Source organism: Myotis daubentonii, chromosome 2, assembly GCF_963259705.1.
Source record: "Myotis daubentonii chromosome 2, mMyoDau2.1, whole genome shotgun sequence".
In the NCBI taxonomy this organism is placed as follows: Eukaryota; Metazoa; Chordata; class Mammalia; order Chiroptera; family Vespertilionidae; genus Myotis; species Myotis daubentonii.
In genome coordinates, this window is record NC_081841.1 from 107676479 (window position 1) to 107691820 (window position 15342).

The following is a 15342-nucleotide window of genomic DNA, read 5'->3' on the forward strand; positions in this document are numbered from 1 at the left end:
TTTCACACTGTTGAGGTACTGAAAAAGTTTTAAAATCCCTTTACATTGTTTTAGGCTTGGTTATGGTACATAGTTCAGTTATTTGGAAATAATTTTATTCTTTTGAGTCTAAAGGTGGGATGAGAATAGCTTTAGTCTAGATCAGCCGTGGGCAAACTACGGCCCGCGGGCCGGATCCGGCCCATTTGAAATGAATAAAACTAAAAAAAAAAAAGACCGTACCCTTTTATGTAATGATATTTACTTTGAATTTATATTAGTTCACACAAACACTCCATCCATGCTTTTGTTCCGGCCCTCCGGTCCAGTTTAAGAACCCATTGTGGCCCTCGAGTCAAAAAGTTTGCCCACCCCTGGTCTAGATCCTTTGGTAAAGCACTTTGACTAGGTCAATAGCCTTCCGGGAGCTCTGTATGGAAATCTTTCCACATAGGCTGTGGGAATGCAAGCCATTTCTGACCCTGTGTGAGCTTCATAATGATTGCTCTACCAGCTTCTCCTTTCTTATGGTTCTTTCTCTAGCCTCGATTTTTACTTCCCACATACTCTAATCAGGCCTCAGCCAAGGACTAGAAAGGAACCCTCCACAGGTCCCTGGAGCCCATTCTATGCCAGTAATTTACCTCTTAACCTTAGCCACTTTGGTCTCCCTGATCCCCACTTACTCTGTCCCCTCACTCAGAGGCACTATCAGGCTGTTTTGGGATCTAACATCCTTGGGCTACTGGCTGGGGACTCTTTCCAGGTAGTGAGCTAACAATATAGGACTCAATTCATTTGTTTTCTTCTCTAAGGGATCACTGTTCTGCTCTATCCAAAAGCCACCAGTTCATATATTTTGTCCAAATATATATATGTTGTTTAAGGTGGGAGAATACATCCACTTCCTAACTGCATCCTGTTACTCCTTCATGGTCAGTTGCAGAGTTTTCCTCACTATTTAAAATTTAAAATGCACATATTCTCTGCCTTTGAAGTCTGCTTTTAGAAATATCTCCTACAAATACACTACAACACATGGGAAATAACACACATAAAGGTTATTCCTGTAGCACAGTTTGTTACAGGCATGAAATAAACTTAAAGTCCATTGACAAAGGACTTGGCTAAATAAATTCTAGCACATCCATATGATATAATGCTATTCAGCTATAAAAATAAGGAAGTTGTTCTTCAATATATTTCCAAGGTATAGAGCAATGTGCACAGTATATACACTGTATATAGTACACACATGTGGGAAAATTCACATTTAGCTCATATATGTATGTGCTATCCTGGAGAGATTTCGCAAGGATCCAGTAACCATGGGTACTCTGGGGAGGGGAACTGGGAGAATGAGGGCGTTTAGAAGGATTCACTTTCTCCCTTTCTATACAGTTTGGATTTGAACCATGTGATTATGAGAGAAACAATTTTACTAAATTAACAAAAATAAGGTCATACTTTCCAGCATGATTCTCAATTGACCAAAATTATTCACTTTGCTCCTCTCTCCCTTCAAGTTCCCAATCTTTAATTATGTTTAATCACCTTCATCTACAAGGGACAAGGAAGGCCCTCAAGAGAGAGAATGCTGAAATATAGGACTGGAAGGGCTCTAATTTTATTTGTAATACTCTATTTGTTGCTAACAACAGTTGAAGTATTAAATTTTAAAAATAACTTACTTTATGTGATATCATGTGATCTCACTCAGTTGTGGAATATAATGAACAACATGAACTGATGAACAAAAATAGATCCAGAGATAGAGAAGCATGGGACAGACCATCAAACTTCAGAGGGAAGGCAGGGGAGGGTAGTGGGTAAGAGATCAACCAAAGGACTTGTATGCATGCATATAAGCATAACCAATGGACACAGACACTAGGGGGGGTGAGGGCATGTGATGGGGGGTAGGGGTAGCTGGGGAGAGGTCAATGGGGGAAAATGGAGAGATATGTAATACTTTTAAATGAAGAATTTTTTTAAAAAAAAACTTACTTTAAAACTTAGATCAGAAGTTATTTTTATAAAACCTCTATCTTTTACTTTGCCAGGAATATTCCAGGGCCTGTTCTCTGACTGCCTGTTATTGATCTAACTTGAAATCATTCCAAATGGAATTCTTTTCGTGTCACATTTTGGTAAGTAAAATAAACCATGAGGGACAGTCACAAAGGCTTGAATATTTTTGCTAAATTTGATGGTTCATTCAGAAAAAATTATTGTAGCTAAAATAAACTATCAAGTCATCAATTTAATTTGTGACATAAATTTTCATCCTAAAGGTTTGGATCTGGAAGTATTAATATCCAAAACATTTAGCATAGAGAATACTGTCAATAATATTGTAATAACTATGTATGGTGTCAAATGGGTACTGGACTTATGGGGTGATCACTTTGTAAATTATATAAATGACTAATCAGTATTTGTACACATAATATTATATGTCAATTGTAGTTGAAAAATTTTTTCATTGTCTTAAAAAATCCAAAACATTTGCAAAATTAGTATGGAATAATTCATTATCACACTATAGTAAAACCCAAATAAAGTTAGAACCAATTTCGAAAATAAATTAAAAAATTTTAGAAATAACATGCACTATGAGAAAACAGGTAGACACAAAGAAGGAAATAAACATCACAGATACTCTCATATCCAATGTCCATTTGGCATATATCTCTCCAGACTGTTTTTGTGTGTTTGACCCATATTTAAAATAAATATACACTTTCAATGTCCCATTTTGACAATAGGCTGTCTTATTCAAAAAATTCAGTTGATTATGAGTTGTGCATCATGATTTTTGCAAAACATGGCACTCAAATGGCTCCTTGTGGGAGTAACAAAGAGAATACAGGATCCGAGTCCCTCAGCATGGTCCCTTTCCTGTTCTTTGACAATCCCTGAGCTACATTCCCTGAAATGGAATATGGAAGTTCCAGAATGACCATTGCAGCCTCATGCTGATGCTGTCAACACATACGGTGCCTATGGGTGAGGCTGTGTCTGGCTCAACTTACCATTGTGATCAGCATAAACACACCTCCTTCCTTACTACACTCTCCCAACAATTTGTGTGCTGTTTTTAAATTTATTTATCTTTTGAGTTGGCAATCCATGCCCATGGTATAAGATTCAAAATATCCAAAAGGGTGCATTACAGCAATCAAGTCCCTGCAAAACTTCCTGGTCACCCCGTGATCTGCTCTAGAAATGAGTTCCGTCACCAGCTCCCAGTGTTTCTCCCCAGAGGGGGTAAATGTTCAAAAAATTTAAAATAAGGACATGAACAAATAAGCAAAAAAATGTCCATTCTTTAATTTTTGTTTTTCCATATGGAGTAACATGTTATTCATACTGTTTTCCACCTTGCTTTTCCTACTTAATGTATCTTAGGGAATTTTCCCATAACAGCACATGAGGACACCTCACTTTTTTAATGTGTATTGGTTTAATTTTTTAAAATATGTTTTTATTGATTTCAGAGAGAGGAAGGGAGGGAGCGAGAGATAGAAACATCAATTTTGAAAGAGAATCGTCGATCAGCTGCCTCCTGCACACCCTGTACTAGGGCTGGATGGAGCCCGCAACCCAGGCATGTTCCCTGTCCAGGAATTCAACTGTGACCTCCTAGTTCACAGGTCGAAGCTCAACCACTGAGCCACACCAGCCGGGCAACACCTCACTCTTTTTAAGGGCTGTGTAGACATTGTACTACACTGCACAGAGGTTGTACTGATCTCCTGTGCTCTCAGCTTGTGGGTGGGTGTCTGTTTTTAACACCCTTTCTAATGATGACGACAGCTCACATTTACTGAATACCAACCAAGAGACAGGCCTGCTCTACTGGCCTATGTGCATTAATTCCTGCACCCTGCATAACAACCCTGTGTGGCAGATTTTCTACTTTCAATAATCTCCTTTTTTTATCTTGTCAACCCAACGGATAAAAGACTAGATCTCATTACAGTTTTAATTTGCATTTCTCTTAGCCACAATAAGGCTGAGCATCTTCTCTTATGTTTAAGAACCACATTATGTTCTTATTCATGATCAAACCCTTTGCCTGTTTTTCCCTGGAATGACTGATCTTGTTCTTAACTCATAGTTCTTTATATATTAAGGAAATCAATCTGTCTTTGGTGAAAATGTTTTTTCTCAGTTTATCACTGTCTTAGGATTTTTGTCAATTTTATTTCTCTAACCTGGATACCTGAAAACACTGTCTTGTTCCTTTGCTTTTGAATATGCCTTTCAATTTTTAGTTAAGTCACATTTGTCAATTTCTATTATATCTCTGGCTGTAAAAGCCACAGTATAAAGCACTACAAACTTTAAGACACATTGGTGGTGAACAGTTTATTTCTGTGTGACAGTTTATTTGTCTGTGAATGAAGCAGAACCATACTTGTTCCCTTTTTTGTACTTTATAGCTTTATTTATATACTAGAGGCCCGGTGCACAAATTCATGCATGGGTGGGGTCCCTCTGGGTGGCCTGAAGGGATTGGGCCGAAACCTGAAGTCCAACGCTGCCTGCAGCTCCTACCTGCTGCTCCCGCTCATCCCAGTCCCACTGTGCCTGCTATGGGCTCGTGCCCAATCAGTCCTGATCAGGAAAGGCTCACACTGCAGCAGCAGCACTCGCAAGCCATGAGCCCTGTGTCTGGCGCCCTCCCAAGGGGTGGGGCCTATGGGATTGGGCTGAAACCAGCTCTCTGACATCCCCTGAGGGGTCCCAGATTGTGAGAGGGCACAAGCCAAGCTGAAGGACCCCACCGGTGCATGATCGGGCTGGGGAGGGACCACAGGAGGGCTCCAGGACATGTCCGGCCCATCTCACTCAGTCCCAATTGGCCAGACCCCAGCAGCAAGCTAACCTATCAGTCAGAGCATCTGCCTCCTGGTGGTCAGTGCACATCATAGCGACTGATCAACTGGTCGACTGTCTTCCCCTTGGTGGTCAGTGCATGTCATAGCGACTGGTTGACCAGTTGACTGTCTGCCCCCTGGCGGTCAGTGCACATCATAGTGAGCAGTTGAGCAGGCTTAGCATATCATTAGCATATTATGCTTTGATTGGTTGTTCAGTTGTTCTGCTGTTTGGTCTATTTGCATATTACCCTTTTACTTTATAGGATGGTGACTACCTCAGTTATTAACAGCATTTTTATAAATGTACAAATGTTTGTATATATATATTCTCCACATACAAGTAATAAAATTACTATTTTAGCAAAGGGCTCCCCTCACTACCATAAAAATATGAAAACATAATACCAATCTATGTGGTAATTAATATTTACCTGTGATATGCTGGCGTTTGGGTGCTCTTCCTGCCAACTCATGTACGGCAGAAAATCTACATCTTCTTTGGCAATAAGTTCCAAAATATTTGGGGTATTAGGAAAAGGTGACTCATTACCATCCTATATTGAATCACAATTAGATAAAACAAAACAGCTATTATCAAATGAAATGATTATTATACATCCTAAAGTCCTGTGAATGTTTGGTTTGGAATATGTGTGGTTGTCAGATTGGATCCTGTGTCCTGGGCCACAAGTGAGAGAGAAAGAGGCAGAGAAGACAGACGTTTTTAGTTGAATGGCTTTCCTCTTTTATTTATTTATTTATTTATTTATTTATTTATTTATTTATTTATTTATAATTCTTGCCCAAGGATATTTTTCCATTGGTTGTTATTTTTTATTTTTTTAGAGAGAGTGGAAGGGAAGGGGAGAGACACAGAGAGAGAAACATCGATGTGAGAGAAACACATCGATTGGTCGTTGGGGATTGAGACCGTAACCGAGGTTATGTGCCCTTGACCAGAATTGAACCTGGGACTATTCAGTCCACAGGTCGATGCTCTATCCACTGAGCCAAACCGGCCAGGGTGAGTGGCTTTCCTCTTACTAAACCCTTCCTAGGCTCAGGTGCTGCACTAAGTGCCTTATATTTATGGAGGAGAAAGGGCTTTTCAGAGAGAGGGTAGGGGAAGCCTAGGCCTTTTCTATTTTTTGAAGGTCTTGGATTAATAAAAGACGAGAAATGCCAAAAAAGTAACAAAATTGTAGTAAATCTTAAAAGTACATGTGTAACTAATTAATAATTATATAATCTATAATAATAACAGTGTAACATGCTAATTAGACCGGACAGCCGAACGACCCTCTGGACATCCTTCTGGACGAAGCCAGGGCTGTGAGGGCCAAGGCAAGCTGCCGTGCTGTCAGAGCCGAGCCCCTTGCACAAATTTCGTGCATCGGACCTCTAGTTAAAAATAATATGTATCTCGTTTAGAGAGGTCACCATGTGCCCTCACACTGAGGTCCTGGCTTGATGACCCTCGACCCCTCTTCTCCCTGTTTGTCACAGGCCCAGGACATGGATATTGTCAGTGACAGACTAAGAGTAATTTTGTTAATATGTAAACACAAAGGAAATAACCATGAATTAACAATACATACCCTTTTCTCAATTGCCACAAAGCTTGTAAACTCTGTTATGAGAGAGTTTTCTTTACTGAGTTGAATAATTAGAGATTTTAAGATTTGCTTCTTCATCTAGGATAGAATAAAGTAAATGCAAACATGTCCCGTTTTATTTTTCATTAAATGAATATTAATTAATCTAAAAGACTTTTTCTATAAAAAGCAAATCATCCCCTAACTAGAATTTCAAACTAAATATTGAGTCAATACCCTATCTAAATATCTCAAGTTGGTGACAATGTTCTCTACTCCACTGAGCAGCCGAGTCATAGAAGGAATAATTCTATTTATAGAGCCCTTTGTAGATTACAAAGAACTCTCACTCTGGAGTGTGCTGAGCTTCTGAAATCTTTTATAGACTGTCTGTGTCTCCCGTTTTCCAGATGAGACTCTCCAGCGTGGACTGGTGGAGTGACTTGCTCAGGACTGTCTGTGGCAGAGCTGGTCAGTCACCCCAGAGATAAGAGGGATGTAAGCAAAACAAAACTCAAGGCTGCTAATGGAAGGGCAATAAAGGAGAGCAATGAAGGCACAGGCCACTTATCACAAGCTGTAATTGCTTGCAAGGGAATCTGGGCCGTGTGTGGCATACTGGTACTTTCTTTTGGGGATGGCACTGAGCCCTAATGCTCCTAACCTCATTTAAGATCAGAGCTTAGAGCAGTGGTTCTCAATCTGTGGGTCGCGACCCCTTTGGCGGTCTAATGACCCTTTCACAGGGGTCGCCTAAGACCATCCTGCATATCAGATATTTACATTATGATTCATAACAGTAACAACATTTACAGTTATGAAGTAGCAACGAAAATAATTTTATGGTTGGGTCACAACATGAGAAACTGTATTTAAAGGGCCAGAAGGTTGAGAACCACTGGCTTAGAGGGACCGGCAGGGTCATGATGGTAGGCTGGCTGAGAGGGATCCCCAACCAGGGGCCTCATCAGCTCAGCCAGGAGGGAGCAAGGTGGCTTTGTCTTTGCTGTGTGTCCTTAGGCAGGTCGCCCACCTATCCTGCACCTGGCTTTTCATCAGGAAGAGGGGAATACGACCATCACACTCGAGAGTTCCGGTGATAGACGCCCTTGAAGCCCTCCTCTGGCTTCTCTGATGGGTACAATTACCACAGAGTTCTCAGGAAGTTACAGAGCACCCTGCACCTGAGACCTGACAATACTTGCCCTCAATACTGTATGCACCTCCATCCAGCTAGCCTCACTCTCCACGTCCATGGATCAGTCAATTTCTAAAGAGCCAGCCATGAACAAAACATAATGGTTTTTGCTATGAAAAGAGCAAACCTCATGATTCGTTTCATTTTCGTGGAGAATGCCATCTTCATAATCTCTGATCAGAGCTCGTGCTGTCAGCTTGTGAATCATCTGTTTAAGCAGCAAAGGAAAAAAGAATTCAAATGTCATATATATATTTTTTAAATCCTCACTCAAGGATATGTTCACCAACTTGGGAGAAAGAGAAAGAAAGAGGGAGAGTGGCATCGATGTAAGAGAGAAACATCGGTTGGTTTCCTCCCGTACATATCCCAACCAGGAATAGAACCCAAAACCAAGGTATGTGCCCTGACCCACAATTGAACCACACACAACCTTTTTGATGTACGGACTAACACTCCAACCAACCAACCAACCAATGAGCACCTGGCCATGGCTCATTTGCTTTTAATCCAAAAGTAGAAAAAACAAACATAGCCTCAATAAATATGTTTATTTAGGCTACTACTGTTATTTACTATTTTAAAATAACATAGGTAGTCCAGTGGTACTTCACTTTTATTGAGTCATGGACATCTATGAGAAGCTCCCTAAAAAATTTTCATGCATAAAATACTAAATTTAATTGTAGTTATTCATGTCCATATGGACACATCTAAAATCAAGAACCCCAGATGAAGAACTGCTACATTAGAAACTGACAGGAAGTGTCCTCTTTGTACTGAAATGTCAACATAGAAAAACAGCAACAACAAAGGAAACACACTGAGCATTCTATATGAAAATGTAAAATTATTATTAGCTTTCAAGCACTGGGTCTACAGTTTAAGTTTGGAATCTTACAGTTCCAGTTGTCTTCTGTAGTTCAGTGGTTGATACCATTGCAGAAAATTCTTTCTCTTGAATTAATGCACATAGAGTTGCCTGAAACAGAAAAAGAAAATTCCTTATTAGCTTTTGTGGAGTTTTGTTTTATTAATCCTCACCAGGGATATTTTTTCCATTGATTTTTAGAGAGATTGGAAGGGAGGGAGAGAGAGAGAAACATGGATGTGAGAGACATGTGGATTGGTTGCCTCCCACACGTGCCCCGAACAGGGCCAAGGATTGAGCCTGCAACCCAGGTACATGCCCTTGACCAAAATCAACCCAAGACCCTTCAGTCTGCAGGCTGACGCTCTAACCACTGAGAAAACTGGCTAGGGCTCTACTGCACAGTATTTTGGTCAGTGATTTCCTCTCTTTTCAAGGGAAATTAAAAGGCTCTCCAGGGCCCTGGTTAACCACCTGTTTTATTCCTGGAAAGAGAAAATTTGTCAGCATATTATGATTTAGGGAAGAAAGAGAGGGGTAAAAACAGAAAAATTACTAGCAAAATACATTGCTCTTCCCACAGTAAAACAAATTGTGTGCCTCTTTACCTGAGTACAATGAGGAATAAAGCTATAGACCAGGAGCCGGTCATTGTGGAACAAGGCTTGCACCTGGGCCGGGCCCTGCAGGGGCTCAGGTGCATCTGGACTGAGCTGCTGCCACTTCACGGAGATCGAGTGGCAGCTCGGGGATCGTGACCGAGTCATTTGGTCTTCTATCTATTTGTAAAAGAAGAATTATTTCTCTTTCAATGCTGTATCCAGAAAATAGTTACTGAACACTTAAACTTTACATTCTATCCTTTGAGACCTATAGCTCTTTTTTCCTTCCTCCTTCCTGCTAGAGGATACTTTCCAAAAAGATTTTAAGTAGAATTTTTAATAACAGCACTAACACATAATTTAAATCTACATAACATCCTAAAATTATTGCATTAGTTAATTTCTAATATACAGCTCTGGCATGGAGTAGATTCCAGTTATAAAAATTAATCCTACAAAGACTTGAGCAGACAATCCTCCAAAGAAGAGACATGAATGGCTAATAAGCACATGAAAAGATATTCAACATCATGAGTCATAGGGAAATACATGTCAAAACCCCAGTGAGATACAACTGCACACCCATTAGCATGGCTATTATAAAAACAAAAAATGGAAAAAAAGGATTGACCAGAATATAGAAAAATTGGAACCCTGGTACATTGCTGAGGATGTAAAATGGTGTAGCCACTGTGTGCAAATGGTGTGGCAATTCCTTAAAAAACGAAATATAAAATTACCATATGATTCAGCAATTCCACTTCTGGGTATATACCTAAAAAATTGAAATCAAGGTCTCAAACCATACTTGTATACCAATACTCATAGCAGCATGGTTCACAATAGCCAAAGGTGAAAATAATCCAAATGTTTACTGACAAACAAATGGATAAACAGAATGTGGTAGATATAGGCAATGAATGTTATTCAGGCATTAAAAAGGAAGAAAATTTTGACACATCCTAGAACATGGATGAATATTGAGGACATTATGCCCAATGAAATAAGCTAGGCATGAAAGGCCAAATACAGTATGATTTCAAATATATGAAGTATCTAAAATAGTCAACTTTGTAGAGACAGATAGTACAAGGGTAGTTGTCAGGGGCTGGGGGAGGAAGAATCAGAATTTATTGTTTTTTGTTTGTTTGTTTTTTAATATTTTTATTGATTTGAGAGAGAGAGGAAGGAAGAGGGATGGAGAGATAGAAACATCGATCGGTTGCCTCCTGCACACCCACTGTTGGGGATTGAGCCCACAACCCAGGCATGTGCCCTGAACGGGAAGCCAACTGGTGACCTCTTGGTTCATGGATCGATGCACAACCACTGAGCCACACCGACTGGGCAGCAGTTGTTTTATGGGGACAGAGTTCTGTTTGGGAAGATGAAAAAGTTCTGGAGATCGATAGTGGTGATGGTTGCATAACATTGTGAATATACTTAACATCACAGAGCTGTACACTTAAGTATGGTTAAAATGGTAAATTTTATGTATCTTTTACCACAATAAAAATTAATTTTAGGTGCTCTCCCTGCCGGGAGCATGCCCACACCTCTCCCCTCTGTTCCACTTCTCCCCTAAAGGCAAGTTTCCTTGACTCTTTCTCCTAAGCTCCGTGGGCCCTTCTTTTGCCTCTGTGGCTTGTTTCCTGAGCCCAGTTCTCCTGCCACTCACTTCTACCTCTGTGACTTTCTAAATAAACATTCTCTTACAGTTTGAAAAAATTTTAACTTTATTAAAACATGTTTAATACTTCACTTTTAAAAATTAATCCATGACACTTTATAGAGCAGAAATCAAACTATTAGCTAGGGGAATAACCCAATTTTGCTCCCACTGTGCTCCTGCCACGTGGAAGATCAGTGGTCACCAAAGGTGGGATGCACACCTTGATGTCTTTGCCTCTTTCTAGCTCCCATTTCCATTAATGAAAACACAGAGTTTACTGTCAATAGATCTGTACAAAGATAACATTTCCACAAGTAAACATAAGACTAGAAATAAGATGTTTGAGAAACGTACCTGTTTTTTCCAACTATGTTTTGATTTTGAGTTAAAATATTCAAACAGTCCAGCACCACACTGGGACAGAGTCCTTAAGATATGACGATTTGCTGTGGAACTGATCACATTTCACAGGTATTATTTTAAAAGAAATTGTAGAAACATTTTAGAAGTCCATGTAGTTAAAAAGGTTGACACAGTTCAAAACTCAAAAGAAGACATTACATGCAGAAGAATTTACTCTTCTTTAGCTAAGGTTCAGGAGATAAAATAGATGGCAGACAGTATGAAGTATCACAAGATTTGGGAAACTTAAGCTCTCACACATGAGAGGGCTTATTTCTCTCTCACAACAGAATAAAAGCAGAAATTCTTAACTTTGATTTACCAAAGGGAGGGAGCAAATGATTTTGAAAACCCCCCAAAAGGTACCAGAATACGGACAAAGATCAACCTCCTTTCAAGGGGTGTCAAAGCTACCTGAATTGGTTCCAAAGGCCAAGAACTGGCAAAAGTATTAAAAAAGTCTAATCTTGAAATCTGATCCACATCTAGATAGCAAAAGCTATAAAGAAGTGACTCTCATTCTAGCAAAGATAATCTGACATTTACATGACAATGTCCTATTAAATTTCTCTCGAAAATAATTCTACACCTATGAAGAATGACTTTAAATAGTTTCCTCTTGAAATATTAAAGAAATGATCAATAACTTTTCAGAAAAAGAGCTTAAGAAAGTTATCTCTGAAACATTTTTTAGCCTATGATAAAGATCGGATTTGTTTTCAACCCTCAAAATTAACTGGTGGTGATTACAACACTGATTAGAAAACTCCTTCAGCTGGAGTTTATCTGTCCTTTATAAATTCCATCAGTTAATGAGGCTACTTGGAACCTTTCCTGTGTGTGGACTCTGAGGACAACTTGTTACAATGGCGGGCAGGAGGGTCTCTACTCCTGGAGAACTCACAGCATCTTGCTGGAATTTTTGAACACAAGTGAGTATGTATAAAACGAGGCAGAAACATTTAGAAAGATCCTAAAAACTGGATAGAAAGTCAATAACAATTCCAGCTCCCTCAGTTTGGGTCATGTCAACCAGCACCGTCATCCCCTCAAAACCCCTTTCTTTGATTCCTGGCACTTAGGACCCCATCTACCCTTGAGGTTCTGGATTGCTGTCTGTCTGTCTGTATCCCACACACAGTACTGCAGCCTGAGCTGAGCTGGGTCTGTCCCATGACAGACCCTCAGCAAAGACACAGTGCTTTCTGCACTGCGGTGTCTGAACCCGATCACAGCACAGGGGGCCCAACACACAGTGCGGGGAGCAGGCAGGTATTGCTGGGACCAGGAAGATGAAATAGAGTGCTGACTCAGGCAGGAAGAAGACCCCTCCCTGTGACGGGCTCATGGCTGGCCACCCAGTGTCCACAGGTGCAAGTTATTCAGGTAAAGTCCTGTCAGGAAGAATTCCTAGAGGAGTTCGTTATGGGTTGCACACATTTCCTAGTTGGAATGTGATGCCCTGTTAGGCCTCAGATGACAGAGAACAGGACTAGGAGCTGGGACTGAGGAGGGGCAGAGAGAAGAGCCCTCTGTGCAGGCAAGAAGGGCCATCCAGGGACATTGAGGACCCCAGATCACTGCAGAAGCCCAGGGGCCTAGGACAGCACAGTTTGGGAAAGGATAGACCTGGTGACCACTTGCCAGGATGGTGACAATAGGGGGAGACCACAGGGAGGTGCAGGACAGGCATGTTCCGTGCAAACACCAGTCCAGCTCCTTTAGTTTGGTGTTTTCCTTATATTTACACCATATACCTCAGTTCAACCAGGAAAGCTAACTGTAATTGGGAGGGGGTTAATTCCAACAATCAGGTTTAGCCTCCCCAGAGAAAGATTCTCTGTACATCTCAGGGTTTTACAATGCAAAACCTCACAGAAAGGTGTCATGAAGAGCAGGGCAGCTAGATGGGGCCTCTGAGGCAGCAGACTCCCTCAGCCCCCCATCAGAAACTACCATGGACTTCTCAATATGTTGGAAATTTGGATTTTAATGCAAAATAACACTAACATTGATTTGGGACTTGCGATGAGCCAGTGTAGTCTGAGTGCTTTCTATACGTGAGTTCATTTACCTTAATCAATAAAGAAAAAAAAAAGTAGTGTTTGCATCAACACCTTCATTGTATAGAGATTAAACAAGTTGCACAAGGTCACAGCTGATAAGTGGCCAGCTTCGGGGGGGTGAGACCTAGGCAGTCTGGCTCACAGCCCAGAGCTCCACAGCTGTACCCTAAACACCTCTATACACAAATGTCAACGTCACACCTGCCAAGAACCTTGTGCGGGCCAACAAGATGCCTGTTCACAGGCTGCCTCCCACTGTGGCCTTCACGGTGACAACCTCCCACTCACCCGACACCGCAGGAGAACAGCCGGGTGTGCTGCACATGCCTCTTCACAAGCCGCAGAGTCAGGCCCGCCTCCTGGAGGTGACCATCAGAAATGAGGAGGATGTTCCGTACCCCTCGAGAAGGGGGCAGTAAACTTAAATATCGGAGTGTTTTCCAGAAGTCAGTGTTTCCCATGGTAGGTGAGGCAGACTGCAAGAAATGAGAAAAATTATTTACCCCTTTTGGGGGATATTCACTATTTACTCTAGTCATTTACAGAACAAGTCTTTCAATGAGAGTTTAGAAGTATCGTCAGTGAAAAGGTATTTTTCCCTAATTACACATTTGTAGAACAACTACATTTACATCTTTTGAGTTTATTTCATGTCACACAGTAACTACAATATTATTAATTGGCAATTATCTGCTTTTTTAATGGTTTTCAAAGAACTATTACATCAAACACCCCTGGGCCTGTCATCCTAGACTTAAGTGGTGACTGGTTATTCTGAGCTTGCTCCACTTAAAACAAAGAAAAAAAGGGACAGAAGAAAACACTGCAAAACTGTTAATGCTGGTTGTACCTGGGTGGTGGGGCTATGAGTGATTTTTTTCTTTTTACCCTTTTTAATTTCCAAATTTTCTTCAATGACTTCATATTGATTTTACCAGTCAAATAAAAGAGCCCACCAACATACAAAATGGAAGGACTGGGGGTGTTCTGACAGTGATCTCCAGGGCAATACCACTAGAACTGGATAGAAACAGGATCAGGAGACAAAGGAAAATGCCTTTACTCACCATAATGAACTCAGTTGGCATACTATTGCTTGTGATGTACTTTGGAAATGAAAATAACTCCTTGTAACCTGTATAATAAGATCGGTGTGAGGTGCTACCATTAAATATTCACTTTATTGACCACTAACAAAGAATAATATTTGATAATTTTTAACATATAAAAACTCACTACAATATTTCTTTAAATAATAAATTCTAGTGCGAACTATGCACTTTACTGTGCAAAAGGTTCTGAGTCAAATTATGTGTGCAGACTGTCTTGTAGAAATTGCTTATGTAAAGTCTGATGCAGGTATCATTATAGCACTGGCAGTGTGGCCACCAGAGGTACACATTCTCCTTCCATGACCTATGCCTCCAGCAGTGGCAAACCCTGGCTCCTTCATGTAGCAGGGGCTGGGCCTTCAGCTACATAACAGAGAAGAACCAATAGGACATGATATCATCTCACTCCACTCTGTGGTCCTTCTCTCATCTCTAAAGTGCTTTCTTCTGGCGGTTAAGATGGCCCTGGACACCCGCCACCTGCAAATGGCATTACCTGTCTTCTAATAGGCTGATCTGCTGCTTGCTGAGATTATTCCTTATAAATTTTCTACTACTGTGCTAATTTCAAATGTTCTGTCCATATCCTTGGGACCCTCATACTCATCACAACAACGGTGGTGTGTTTGGTTCAGCTGATAATGACTGTTATGTTTATATAGCACTGACTATGAATGAGGCCCTGTTTCAAATCCTTTACATACATTAGTTTACTCTTTATAACAACACTGTGAGGTAGAGACTATTACCCTCAAAATCCAGATGAGGAAACAGAGGCATGAAAAGTTCAAGTAACTTGCCCAAAGTGACACCTAGAGCTAGTAAGTAGCAGAACTGGGATATGAACCCAGGGGCCTGGGTCAGAGTTCTTAAAATATATATATTTTATGGATTTTTTACAGAGAGGGAGGGAGAGGGATAGAGAGTTAGAAACATCAATCAGCTGCCTCCTGCAC

General features: G+C 40.6%; 1 protein-coding gene across 8 annotated transcripts in view; it reads right to left on the reverse strand.

Annotated features, from left to right (window-relative positions):
• The window catches only part of PARP4 (poly(ADP-ribose) polymerase family member 4), a 138498-nt gene that overhangs the window by 35243 nt on the left and 87913 nt on the right, over positions 1 to 15342 (reverse strand). For all 8 annotated transcript variants that reach the window (XM_059684146.1, XM_059684145.1, XM_059684150.1 and 5 more), the window contains 8 exons: positions 14342 to 14409; positions 13563 to 13750; positions 11161 to 11260; positions 9141 to 9311; positions 8563 to 8643; positions 7789 to 7869; positions 6467 to 6562; positions 5300 to 5422 (listed from right to left, as the gene is read on the reverse strand). In XM_059684146.1, coding sequence (XP_059540129.1) covers positions 5300 to 5422; positions 6467 to 6562; positions 7789 to 7869; positions 8563 to 8643; positions 9141 to 9311; positions 11161 to 11260; positions 13563 to 13750; positions 14342 to 14409 — 908 coding nt within the window. The remainder of the gene's footprint in view (positions 1 to 5299; positions 5423 to 6466; positions 6563 to 7788; positions 7870 to 8562; positions 8644 to 9140; positions 9312 to 11160; positions 11261 to 13562; positions 13751 to 14341; positions 14410 to 15342) is intronic.